This window comes from Cicer arietinum, chromosome 6, assembly GCF_000331145.2.
Source record: "Cicer arietinum cultivar CDC Frontier isolate Library 1 chromosome 6, Cicar.CDCFrontier_v2.0, whole genome shotgun sequence".
Taxonomy (NCBI): Eukaryota; Viridiplantae; Streptophyta; class Magnoliopsida; order Fabales; family Fabaceae; genus Cicer; species Cicer arietinum.
Genome location: NC_021165.2, coordinates 38,766,569 through 38,780,690, shown reverse-complemented (window position 1 = coordinate 38,780,690; position 14,122 = coordinate 38,766,569). Strand labels below are relative to the sequence as shown.

The following is a 14,122-nucleotide window of genomic DNA, read 5'->3' as shown; positions in this document are numbered from 1 at the left end:
ACTTCTAATACAGAATTTTGAGGCATCTCATCCCGTTTTGAAATATTACTAGTGCGTTGGCATCGATCGCACTTTTTCACACAGTTGAATGCATATTTAAACAATGAAGGCCATAATAGTCCTGATTGGAGAACTTTTGCTGCAGTTCGATCCCCACTGAAATGACCCCCATAATCAGAGTTGTGGCAGTGCCACAAGACTTTTTCTTGCCCCTCCTCAGGCACACACCTTCGCAACAACCCATCCACTCCTCTTTTGTACAGAAAGGGTTCATCCCATACATAGAATTTGGCATCATGGATAAACTTCTTTCGTTGTGTGTATGTGAAATCGGATGGAATTGCCTCACCTACTTTGAAATTAGCAAAGTCAGTGAACCAAGGTGCCTTGGTAATTGCGAAGGTGTGTTCATCAACAAACTGGTCTCGTATTGGTCTAGTATTATCATCCTCCTCCACTTTCACAAATCGAGATAGGTGGTCGGCTACAATGTTCTTTGATCCCTTTTTTATCTCGGATCTCAATGTCGAACTCTTGTAGTAATAGAATCCACCTGAGTAGCCTTGGCTTCGATTCCTGCTTAGCAAAGAAATACCTCAAGGCAGCATGATCAGTGTAAACAATAACTTTTGATCCTAATAAATAAGATTGAAATTTATCAAAAGCGTAAACTACAACTAATAATTCTTTTTCAGTTGTGGCATAATTGTGTTGCGCCTGATTCAAAACATGACTAGCGTAGTAGATTACATGCAACAACTTATACGTTCTTTGTCCTAGGACTGCCCCGATAGCATTATCACTAGTCTCACACATGATTTCAAAAGGTAGTGACCAGTCAAGTGCAGTGATAATGGGGGCAGTTATCAACTTATTTTTCAAATTGTTAAAAACATTAAAACAATCCTCAATGAATTTGAAAGGTGTGTCATTCACAAGTAGGTTTGTAAGCCAATTTTTGAAAAGTATTTTATAAATCTCCTATAAAATCCAGCATGGCCTAAAAAGCTTCTAATGACTTTTTCATTGGTAGGTGGGGGAAGTTTCTCAGTAACTTCAACTTTGGCCTTGTTAACTCGATCCCCTTATAGGAGATTCAGTGGCCTAACACATTTCTCTCTCTTACCATAAAATGACATTTTTCCCAATTTAGGAACAAATTATATTTTTTACACCTTTCTAATACAAGAGATAGATTAATCAAACAATTATCAAAAGATGAACCAAAGACATAAAAGTCGTCCATAAATACTTCGATATGTTTTTTCAATCATATCAGAGAATATGGACATCATGCACATTTGAAAAGTGGTAGGAGCATTACACAACCCAAACAACATTCATCGATAAGCAAACACCCCATACAGACATGCAAATGCAGTTTTCTCTTGATCCTCAGGTGCTACAACTGTCTGATTGTACCCGAGTAGCCAACTATAAAGTAATAATATTCATGTCCAGCTAGTCGCTCAAGCATCTAGTCAAAGAAAGAGAGCGGGAAATGATCCTTATGCGTAGCACTGTTCAATCTTCTATAATCAATACAAACTCTTCACCCTGTAACCGTTCGTTTAGGAATTAGCTCAATCTTTTCGTTTGTGATGACAATTGTTCCCCCCTTTTTTGGTTCCACTTGGACGGGACTCACCCAAGAGCTATTTGAGATGGGTTAAATGAGACCGGCTTCTAGGAGCTTTACCACTTCTTTCCTAATCACTTCTTTCATTACCCGATGCAGTCTTTTTTGGGTTGTACAACTAGTTTGTGATTGTCCTCCATTAGGATTTTGTGCATGAAAAAAGTCGGACTTATTCCCTTCAAGTCTTCAATGGACCAACCGATGGCACCCTTATGCTTCCGTAGAATTCTCAACAACTTCTCTTCTTGTAAACCACTCAAGTTTGCACTAATGATAGCTGGATTCTTATCTTTTTCACCCCGGAATACATATATTAAATGAGGAGGCAAATACTTGAGTTCAATCTGTGACATCTCTTTCTTTTTTCTCTAAGGACTCGTCTTCATCCCCTTTCAACTCCTCCCATCTAGTAGGGAAACAGAGGGAGTAAGATGGTGATACTTCTAACATGGCTAAAACCTCTTTCACCTTTGGATGTTCACTTTCTTTAACAACATCTTGGTGTAGGTATACCATTCTTTACTCTTTCTAGTGGCAAAATGGGTGCTTGATGCTCAACTTCTTCATCGACTATTGCATCTAAGATCTCATTTATATTTCACTCTTCTCTTTCTTTTGAATGTTCCATGGCTTTTAGAATATTGAAAGTGAAGATTTCTTCATTTACCTTTAAAGTTAAGGTGTCATCCGCTACATCAATCATAGCTCGCCCTGTTGCTAAGAACGGTCTCCCCAAAATCAAAGAAATGTCATTGTCCTCATCCATGTCTAGTGCCATGAAATCCAATGGGAAAAATGAACTTATCAACCTTGACTAACACATCTCTACCACTTCATATAGGTGTTTCATTGAGCGATCCACAAACTGTAACATTAGTTGCGTATCTTTGACTCTTCCAATGCCTAGCTTTTTCTATATGGAAAGAGGCATAAGACTTACACTAGCCCCAAGACCACACATGGCCTTCCCAAAAGTTCTATTTCCAATAGCACAAGGGATATAGAAGCTTCCAAGATCCTTGAGCTTCGGTGGCAGCTTCCTATGTAGGATAGAACTACACTTTTCGGTCAGCATCACTGTTTCACCGCCAATTTTTGTCTTCTTTGACATAATCTCCTTCATGAACTTGGCGTCTGTCGGCATCTGTTCTAATGCTTCTGCAAAAGGAATGTTAATTTGCAATTTTTTAAAAACATCAAGAACTTTATCGAATTGTTTTTCAGTTTCTTCCTTTCTTAATCTTTGAGGGAATGAAAGTCGAATTTCTAGTTTTGGCAGTGTTTCCTTTTTCTGTACCACATGTTCTTTCTCCTTTTCAAGAGCGATGTGCTCCTCAACTGAAGTCGGTGTGACCATTTCCTCCGAGTGGTTGAAGTTGAAGTACTTCCTCTCTATTTGGCTTTAGGTGGTACTTGTTCACTTACCTTGACACTCCTCGTGTGTCACTAGGAAAATTTCCAGGTGTTCTTTAGTGATATGGCAATCCCCAACAACAGCGCCAAAAATTTGATAGTGTTTCATCAAGTGTACTGAATCGTTGCAAGTAATAATAAAACAGTAATACTGAATGTCGAACTCAAGGATTATGTTTTACTATCGAATGCTATTTAATTACTAAAATTAAACAAAATGTTTCTGAATTGATTGAAATAATATTTGAAATTAACAACAATAATAAAATTGATTCTTTATAATAAGAAAAATGTCAGGGATGAGTTTCGCTTCAAATCCAACCTTGGTGTCTAATTTGATCCTAGTTACTGAATTCCTTTATTGAATTATTACCGAATTCTCTTTATTATTCTTGCCCTAATGTCTTAGTGACATATCTTTAATTCCAAAGTAACCCTTAATTTCTTAGTAGATTTAAGATTAGAATTAAGCCTTACCGTACATGAATTCTCTTGTTAAACTATTGCCTTTGCAACTAATTTAATTGGTTCCATGACATTTTAATGTTGATCAAGCAATTTTAATGTTGATCAAGTAATAAAAAGCATTAAGCATAAAGATAAGAAAAATAATTCAATAAACTCATTCGTATAACTGGAAATCAAATCAGAAAAATAAGGGTTTCGTCTTGTTACACTCATCCCTAACTAATAGGGTTTAGTTACTCGTGACAGAGCTATGGCACAAGTCTCCCAACTTTCCAATAGTAAAAAAGATGCCTAGAAAGTGAAAAAATGCATTTTAATGAATGTTGTCGCGTGCCACGCGCCCCAGCCGCAACTTTTGGGCTTCAAGCGCGTCCCGACAATGGCAAAATGCTGAAAATGCGCCTCAGGTGCGGCTGCGCTTCAGGCGCACAACTTCTTCTATTTGACGTTTTCTGCATTTTGCTCCTCTTTTGAGTATGCAATGGGTTCCGGTGCCTTCATGAGAGTTGTAGCTATGGATCTTAGCGTTCTTTTGCACTTGGTTTGACTCCAATTGGACATCTACAACTTTAGATATGTCTGAAATACTCTACATAGGTCATGTTGATTTCTCACCAAAATTCAGCACTGCATTCAAACAAAGTAACAACGCAAAACTCCGAAAAATCTCTACTTAATCAAGAAAATAAGAACATAAACATTTCATTAAATCAAAGAAATAAAATTAACAAAATATATCAAATAACTCCTTAAATTAATTAATGAATCAAAGATAAATAAGACTAAAAACAATGAAAAATATGCATATGATGAAGAGTCATCAAAGTGTTTGTTTCTCAAGACACCTAAACTTATTCACAACACGAAAATATTGTTTTAAAACAAAGGAATATCTCTATCATAGCAAACATAGTTTCAAATTTTCAATTTAGTCCTAACAACATGCTCATCATCCGGGCTTGCTCAAAAATCCCCTTTATCTAAAAAAAAATCTTCATTCTTACACACAATTCGAGTTAAATAAGCCAATAAAGATACCATCACAAGCACTACAAGGGGTCTAGCGCCACAATATATTTCCTCCCCCACACTAGCATAAAGTATGGTCTTCAATGTAGAATATTTAAATAGACAAAATGAATAAATAAATGAAATTAAACATAAAATTAAAATTAAACATTCTAAAATAGTAAAGTTGAGCTAAAATAAAATAGAAAATAAAAAAATGTTAACGTAAGTTGTCTCCTATGAAACGCTTGTTTAACGTTGTGATCTTGAAGGTAGCCTGAGTAACATTCGGACAACTCTCCAAGGATAAATTTTATCTTTAAGGCTTTGTCCTTTATGGTAAAAAAAACCGTTCCGATAGACTATACAAGAAAAACGGTTTTTAGTTTTGTTGTGGTAGAATTAGTAAGAGCTATTCACTATTCTGATTGAAAGAAAAGAGAACGGTTTTTTAGTTAGGCACTAGGGCAACACACTAAAACCGTTCCTTTGATAAAGCATTCACGTTCATTTCATTCTAAGGTTTGAGACCCCAAAATAAACCCCTCGTCTTCTCTTCCCACACTAAAAAAAATTGTCGAACCCTGGTGTCTTCCCACCATCCTCTTCGTCTCCTTGTGCGGTTGTTCTCACCATTCATCAAAATCATCTCTTCCATTCCTCTTTTATTCTGCAAAATCAACATTGAATCACCGATATTCAATATTGAATCGCGACTTGTTTTCAGTTCCATTCATAATTTGCTTGCTTGCACCCACAAACACCATGTAAGTTTCTTCTCTCTTTTCGACTTCGTTTCGCTTTAAACGCATCGTTTCATGTTTCAAAGTTTGCATCTTTAGGTTTTTTGGAGTCAATTGTTTTGTGACGTGGAGGGATTTGAGGTGTGGGATTTTTTAGGGCTCTGAATTTTGAAGAGAAATTTTCCAAAAATTTGGAATTTTTCTTGTTTTAATTTGGTTATGTCGGTTTAATTTGGGGTATTTGGTTACCTTAGGGTGTAGATATGAAGTATAATGATGTTTTGAAGTTAGTTTGTGGTCATGGTTGTGCTCTGGTGTTGAGAATGTTGTGTAGAATTGCAATTTTAGGGTTGATATTTTCAAGGGTCTTTTGATTATTCTATGGAATTAATGCAACAGAATTTTGAAGTTAAGTGATTTTTGTATTCTTGGCTGGTTAATTATCCCTCCACACGAGCTGAATAGTGGTGTTTGGCTTTTATTTTTCTGCTGTTTAAATTGTAGGTTTTGAATTTTAGATCTTGAATATATGGTTATATTTGCATTGATTGTTCATATAACTTGACATACTTGTTTATTTTAATCTCTCTGCACTATGGTAATCAGTGAGAAGAACCATGACAATGTTGTCAAACTATTTGTACTCACTCTCACAAACACATCACGAGCTTAGAAAAAGAATGCTAGCAACTTGGACACCAGACCAAGAGTTCAACCAAGTGAGGCAGAGGTCAGGTGCAGACATGAAGAGGAAGCTTAAATGGTATGATCTTATAGCTCTTGGAGTTGGAGGAATGCTTGGTGTTGGTGTGTTTGTCACAACTGGACCTGTTTCTCTTCATCAATCTGGTCATTCAGTCTTCATATCTTATATCATTGCATGAATATCAGCACTTCTTTTTTCTCTATGTTACTCTGAATTTGCAGTTCAAGTTCCTGTTGTTGGTGGAGCTTTCAGTTATTTAAGATTAACCTTTGGTAATAAAAAAAAAACATCTTCTTACATTATATCAAGTTAATTATTATTTATTTCTGTTCAACTGGTTTGAAGTAAGATTGGAAAGAAAATACTAAGCTAACAACTAATATGGTAACATTTTGTTTATCAAAAAAATTAATTTATTTCTTTTGAATATTATTTATTCTGGTATAAAAACTTGTTTTTATTAATTTATGATGATGCAGGAGAATTTATGGGATATTTTGTTGAGGCAAATATACTAATGGAGTATGTGTTCTCAAATGCTGCTGTAGCTAGAGCTTTACAGAATATTTGAGCTTTGCTTTTGGAGAAAATAATCCAAATATATGGAGAGTTGAAGTCCATGGATTGCCAAAGGATTGTAACATGTTGGATTTTCCAGCAGTAGCTCTCACTCTTCTACTCACTCTTTGCTTGTGTCACAGGTTTGGTTTATTTCTTGCTTTTGTTTCTTTCCTTTTTTCCTTCTAATTTTTTGTGTTTGATATTTTATGAACTGTTTTAATCTACTGTTATCTATCTAACACTGATACTTTGGTGTTTTTAATGAAGCGAAGGAATTAATGCTGAACCATCATTTACATTTTTAAACATTTAACTGGTTTTAGTGGATTTTGAAAATGATTGTTTCATCCTTTTGCAACTTGTGTAGGTATAATTATTCTAGGTACTTAAAAAATTTCCTTATATTGTTTTGAATTAACTTATATATATTTATAGGTTGAGGATCCTGCCACTGCATGGATAGCGAAGATAAATATGGAAGGAACACAAATTGCAGTTAAGATAATTGTAAAATAATTTTATAATACCTCCAAAATATTAAAAAAATTACTTCCAATTATTAAAATCTATCACCTATTATATATATTTAAAATAGACTCCCGATGTCACAACAACTTATTTTTTTTTTACAAACTTTTGATGAAATATATTCAATAATTTTTTTCTACAACAACTTCTCATGCTCGCAATTAAAATATCATAATATTAAAACTATTTTATAATTTATAATTTATATTATTATCAAATTATTTTATAAGTTATTTTATAATAAGTTTATAAACTATTTTATAATATTATTAGTCATTTACCAATAGTAATAATTTATATTATTAGTCTTTAAATTCAATAAAAAAAAGCCACCTAATCACTCATAAATATCGACATAAATGTTCTTTATTTAATCTTTCTTTTATGAACAATTATATTATTTCACTTATGGTGAGTAATGATTTTATACGTTAAAAATTAAATTACTCATTAATGTCAATCCATTTTTTTAGTAACATTTTATAAAATAAAAATATATATTTTGTTTGACAGAAAATACATAAATTTATTAAAAATAATCATAAAATACGAATATCTGAAAAATTATTAAAAAAGTTACTTCCAATTATTAAAATCTATCATCTATTATATATATTTAAAATAGACTCCGATGCCACGACAACTTATTTTTTTTTTTAACAAACTTTTGATGAAATATATTCAATAATTTTTTTTTACAACAACTTCTCATGCTCGCAATTAGAATGTAATAATAATAAAACAAATAAATTTAGACTACGCTACAATATAATTCAACATTAATACTTTTTTAAAATAAAAAATAAAAAATAAAAAATATTAAATAGTAAATGATAATTATAAATTTTTACATCTTATTTTTGGGTTTGTATTTTACATTTTATTTCGTCAAATAAATACAAATACCATTATATGTTGAAAATTAAATTAACAATCAAAGTACAATGAGTCAAACAATTATCCTATATAATAAGTTATCATACGAATTTTACAAAATATTTTAAAAATTAAATTAGATGATTGTGATAAATATGATTTTCCCTAATTTTAATTTTTCTAATCATATTCAATTATTACAAATCAATTAAGTAATATTATAAGATAACTATATTTATAACATATAAAATATTATTTATAAAAATTATAAAATTAATTAATTATTATCCGCGCAGCGCGCGAGCCATAATCTAGTTTTATTTTATTTTTAAGGGAAAATTAGATAAAACCTAAGATAATGTTTTTGAACAAAAAAAATGAATTCAGGAGTCGTTTACGAATATGGAAAGTAATATTATCCTATATCGTCCGTTAACACAGTTACCATTTGATTAATTGTAAACATATTATTTATTTATTTATTTAATTTTATCCCCTAAAAGATTTAAAAAAGGAAAATAAATTATTTTCATATATAAAAGAATGAATTATATATATTTTTTATTAATTTGGTTTGACAAGGGAAAGACCTTGCTCCTACGTATCCCGAGGTGCAATAGGGAAATAAAAAATACACATAGTTCTTGGGTAGAAAATATTTATGTGTTGTCCAATTTTTATTATTACTCTAGTTTAATTATTTTTTATTATAATTATTATTAAATGCGTATCCAAAAATAAAAATCTAATAATAATAATGATAACGAAAAAAGAGGTGAGATGTCTGTCCACGAATTGTATCTTTTTATTTTTGTTTTAAAGTAAAGAAAAATTAATTTTTGTTAGAAAACAATGTAATGAAAATGTAATAATAATAACAACAACAACAACAAGACTAATAATAATAATAATAATAATAATAAAGAAAAAAAGAGATGAGATGTTTGTTCACGGATTGTATCCTTTTACTTTTGTTTTAAAGTAAAGAAAATTTGATTTTTGTTAGAAAATAATGTAATACGACAGTATGTGAACGAAACAGATGAACACGACGGTGAAGCAGTCTGTTAAAGGATTTGCTTGTGCGTTGTTTGATCTATCACGACATAAAGGTCTCCAACGATTGGGAGCGAGTGATGTGGCGCGACGAGAAATGATGAATTTCACCCGGTGGCAACAACTATTAATTCTAATCATAAGGGAAAAACTATTTATTCGTTGTTATGACTTTTTTTGAGTTATTTGATAAATGCGTGATATGAGTTTTCTGTTACATTACAATAGGGTGAAGTTTATTTTTTTGGTGATTGGTTTATAAACATCAATTATTTATATTTTTTTTTTAGTATTTTGTGTTGCAAAGAAAATAATTTTAGGAATAGACAACTTTAGAAAAATGAAAGCTTACCATGAGTTTATTTTTTGTATAAACAAAAAACAAAAAGAGAAAGAAAAAACAAAGAACATTTTTTAAAGGGATGCAATACAAAGACTAATAAGAAGAAAATTAGAGAAATAATAAGAAAGTGATACCTTACTACTGAATTGGTTTTGCTGGAATGATTTTCCTAAGATCAGATTCTCTGCTCATCTTTTGCCTATTATTCTCTCTTTTTTTTTTTTTTTTGTTTTTTACTCAATAGTGCTCTCCCTTTTTTACTCTTGTTGTCGATTATTTATAGATTTTTTAGGTGTAGGTTACAAAAGAAAAGAGAATAGTTTCCAATTGACATATATGTTATATCAATTGATCACCATTATACTGATTCTTATTATCATTGATTCTTCTTGGTTTCTTTTCATTCAATTGATCACCATTATACTTATTTTTACTACCATTGATTCATTTCTTTTTTGTTTCTTTTCATTCAAATAATGAAATTATAATGATTTTTATTACCATCAATCAATTTCTTTTCATTCAATTATATACGTGTTTTTTATTTTTTTATGTTTTAGAAAAAGAGTGAAATTTTTTGAAAAGGAATTAGAGGCAAACGTAAACCAAAAGCATCCATGATTTTCTAAAATTTAAAGGCCTAACTATTTATTTTTATTATTATTTTTATCATTATTATTTTTTTTATATAATCATTATTTTGTTTCTGCTAATGTATTAAGTACCTTTTGTGATTTTGGTTCTGCTGATACTTCATATCCATCAGATGGTTTAGATTTTTCTAATAGTTTTGGTTCATCATATGATTCGTCTTTTTGTGATAGTTATGATTCATCAATTGGTTCTAGTTTTGCTAGGTACTGTGCTGATCAATCCTTCTTCCACTAGAGTCAGGTCTTGGGATATAGACCTTTTTTCCCTTCATAAGTTGCTAGCGTCCACTTATCAGATGCCATGATTGGTGTTTCAACTTGGTTGGTTAGAACATATGCAACATAAACAATTTTTTCTTTCATTTAGGTTTGCATTTTCTTTTATAAGTGTTTTTAGTTTTAAAGACAATTTGTGATTCTTATTTAAAAATTCAATTATAACAGTAACTAAATCACATCGAGTTAAGTAAGAAAATACCTCAATTTCTTGATATATTGATTCACTTCCAGTGTTAGAATTTGTGTTGGTTCCAAAGGCAGAGTTGGTATGAGCCATCAAAGCCAGATTTGCTTGCTCTTCATCATCATAGGATTCATCAAAATCATCTCATGTAGTCATCAGACTTTTCTTCTTGGGTTTGGAATCTTTGCTTTGGTATTTCACTTTCTCCAGATTTGGACTGTTTGACTTGATATGTCCAAGTTCATTGCATCTATAGTAGAAAATGTTTTTCTTGTCAAATTTTTCATCCCTTCCTTTGCTAGAGTGCTTGGAATCTTTTTGAGGGAAAGATTTCCTCTTGCTGTGCCACATCCTTTGAATTCTTCTGGATATGGAGGAAATCTCCTCTTCCTATGAGTTCAGAATCTGATCATCTAAATCACTATTCTCTGATTCTGTTGTTGCCGTTAGAAATTTCTTCTACTTGGATTTCAAGGCCAAAGAAGAGTTAAGTATTTTGATTGGTATTTTCTTCTAAAAATATATTTTTGTCGAGAACCTAAATCTATCAAAATTGAGATTTTATGAATTGTAATAATAGATTATAAATTGATTTATTTATTATTGTTTGTTAAATTTCCATTTTGATGATTGTTTGAATATATATTCTTTAAAAAGATTGTTTTATTATATTTTCTTGAATGATTGTTGTTATTATATATTCAAATGAAATATTATATTATAAATATGATTTTACGAATATAATTGTTAAAATATGAATTATTTGGATTGCATGTGTTTGAGAGATATATATCATTAACAAGACTGTGTTATTATATTTTCTTGAATGATTATTGTTACCATATATTCAAATGAAATAGTAGATTATAAATATGATTTTTCAAATATAGTTGTTGAAATATGAATTATTTGGATTGCATGTGTTTGAGAGATATATATTCTTTAAAAAGATTGTTTTATTATATTTTCTTGAATGATTGTTGTTATTATATATTCAAATGAAATATTATATTATAAATATGATTTTACGAATATAATTGTTAAAATATGAATTATTTGGATTGCATGTGTTTGAGAGATATATATTCTTTAAAAAGATTGTTTTATTATATTTTCTTGAATGATTGTTGTTATTATATATTCAAATGAAATATTATATTATAAATATGATTTTACGAATATAATTGTTAAAATATGAATTATTTGGATTGCATGTGTTTGAGAGATATATATTCTTTAAAAAGATTGTTTTAATATATTTTCTTGAATGATCATTGTTATTATAGATTCAAATGAAATATTATGTCATAAATATGATTTTGCGAATATGATTGTTAAAATTATGAATGATTTTGATTGTGTGTGCTGGAGATGGGTCTTGTACCCCACCTATTGATGAGTTTTAAACTTCACAAAGAGATGAGGTTTAAACTCCACCTGGATGAGTATTAAACTTCACAAAGAGATGAAGTTTAAACTCCACATGGATGAGTATTAAACTTCACAAAGAGATGAGATTTAAACTCCACATGGATGAGTATTAAACTTCACAAAAAGATGAAGTTTAAACTCCACACATATAGATGAGTATTACACTTCACAAAGAGGTGAGGTTTAATCTCCACACGGATGAGTATTAAACTTCACAAAGAGATGAGGTTTAAACTCCACACGGATGGGTCTTGCACCCTATACATAGATGAGTTTTAAACTCCACAATGAGATGAAGTTTAAACTCCACACAGATGAGTCTTGTATCCCACACTAGATGAACTGGTGCTCCATATGATTAGATAATACTCACTTCGCATAAGTAGTATATTGTAACACCCCGATTTTCAAAGCGAGGGTGTATTTTTTTTTCAAAAGAGATTAAAATAAAACAGAGGAAAACAAATAAGGAAATACCTTTGGATAAATAATTGAGTCATTATAGGTACAGTTTTCCAAAAGAAAATATTGCAACCCAAAAAGAAGGACGTCTAGTCCCTATACATCAACCTTATCTGATCATCCTACCAAAAAACTATACACCCTGAGTGATCTCCAGCCGTCCCGTGAGATCCTCCTACATAGCTCCAGTCAAGCATTCCCATCTACATTCCCATCCGTAGGGTACGAACCGGTAGGATCGTCCTGGCTCTCATCTGAGGGCGAAGCCCAGATTTCCACAATAGTTGTAAAGGGTCACCAACCGAAATTAACAGATAACACATAACATTTAAGTTTTAAATGCACCAAATAACTTTTCAACTAAGCATGCACCTTAAAAGGATTTTCCATATGCTAAAAGTTTATATAATGCTTGCCAATTAAAAATGAAATCAAAATAAGGTTCTCAATCCATCACACTTACACACAATAATCAATTCATAACACTTAGCAATTTCAACACAATTACCACGACAACTCAAATTCAAAACACTCAATCATAAACTTGAATCAAACACGACTCGTGTGCCAAGCACCCTAATGCGATGCGTATATGCCAAAATGCATGGACTCGTAATTCCAAACCAAAACCCTCCTCGAAGGGCCGTAAATCATAATTGTATCGCCTATCGCAGGCCAAAGTACCTATTACCGATGTGCCACCTATCACGGGTTAGCACGATTTACTAAAAAGCGTAAATCATAAACGTACCACCTATCACGGGTCAGTACTGTTTACCGAGGTGCCACCTATCACGGGTCAGCACGATTCACTAAAAGAAAAAGCCTAAGTCGTAAACGTACCGCCTATCACAAGCCAAAGTACTGTTTACCGAGGTGCCACCTATCACGGGTCAGTATAACTTACCAAAACGTAAATCGTAAACGTACCACCTATCACAGGTCCAGTACTGTTTACCGAGGTGCCACCTATCACAGGTCAGCACGATTTACCAAAATGAAATGCATGAGCATACACTGACTCCACCCACAACAATCGTTAAGTAAATGCAGATATTAAAAGATTCTCCATTTTTAATACTCATTTAACTTAAACGATTTTCACACAAACATTAAGCAAACAGAAATATTAAGAGATTTCCCATTTTTAATACTCTGTTAACTTAAACGATTTTCTCAAACACACATTAAGTAAACAGAGATATTAAAAGATTCCCCATTTTTAATACTCGTTTAACTATAATGGTTTTCAAATTCCACACAAAACAAACTCAAACTCAAACACACAAAACAAATTCCACACAAAACAAACTCACACCAAAATACATCAATTCATTTCTCCACAGAATCCGACCATACACACAACAAATTTCATCAATATTAATTAAGAACCCGTCAAATACGACGAACACAAATCAACACAAACCACCACTCAAACACAACAAGTTTCATTCATACATAAATGAGTTTTAAATTCATTTTCCACGAAACATTCATCAATGTAACCAAAACCTAACTCTAAGATTTTACCCATAAAGCCTTAGATTCATTTTCCCCCAAATCAATACTTAAACCCTAACAAAATTCTTTTCCCCACTACCACAGATAAGTCCCTAAATGCTAACTAGAAGTTTTGAAGGAGCCCTTACCTTCACGTTAGCTTTCACGTGCGAACACGGTACCGCGAGTAATTCCGATAAAATCTCCGCTCGCAACGTCGCTTCCAAATTTAGTTCACTAGCACCGTAGCGTGGTAGTGAACAACTTTCCCT

At 31.7% G+C, this 14,122-nt stretch overlaps 1 protein-coding gene across 6 annotated transcripts in view; it reads left to right on the top strand.

The window, feature by feature from the left end:
• Positions 1 to 4,896: 4,896 nt before the first annotated feature.
• Positions 4,897 to 14,122, top strand: part of LOC101489727 (cationic amino acid transporter 6, chloroplastic-like) — a 23,454-nt gene continuing 14,228 nt past the window's right edge. The window contains exons 1-4 of one of the 6 annotated variants that reach the window (XM_073369702.1): positions 4,897 to 5,295; positions 5,878 to 6,120; positions 6,457 to 6,678; positions 6,811 to 6,955. In XM_073369702.1, the coding sequence (XP_073225803.1) occupies positions 5,889 to 6,120; positions 6,457 to 6,548 (324 nt within the window). In that variant the 5' untranslated portion in view covers positions 4,897 to 5,295; positions 5,878 to 5,888 and the 3' untranslated portion in view covers positions 6,549 to 6,678; positions 6,811 to 6,955. The other 5 variants (XM_073369700.1, XR_012163398.1, XM_073369699.1 and 2 more) reach the window with 5 other exon arrangements.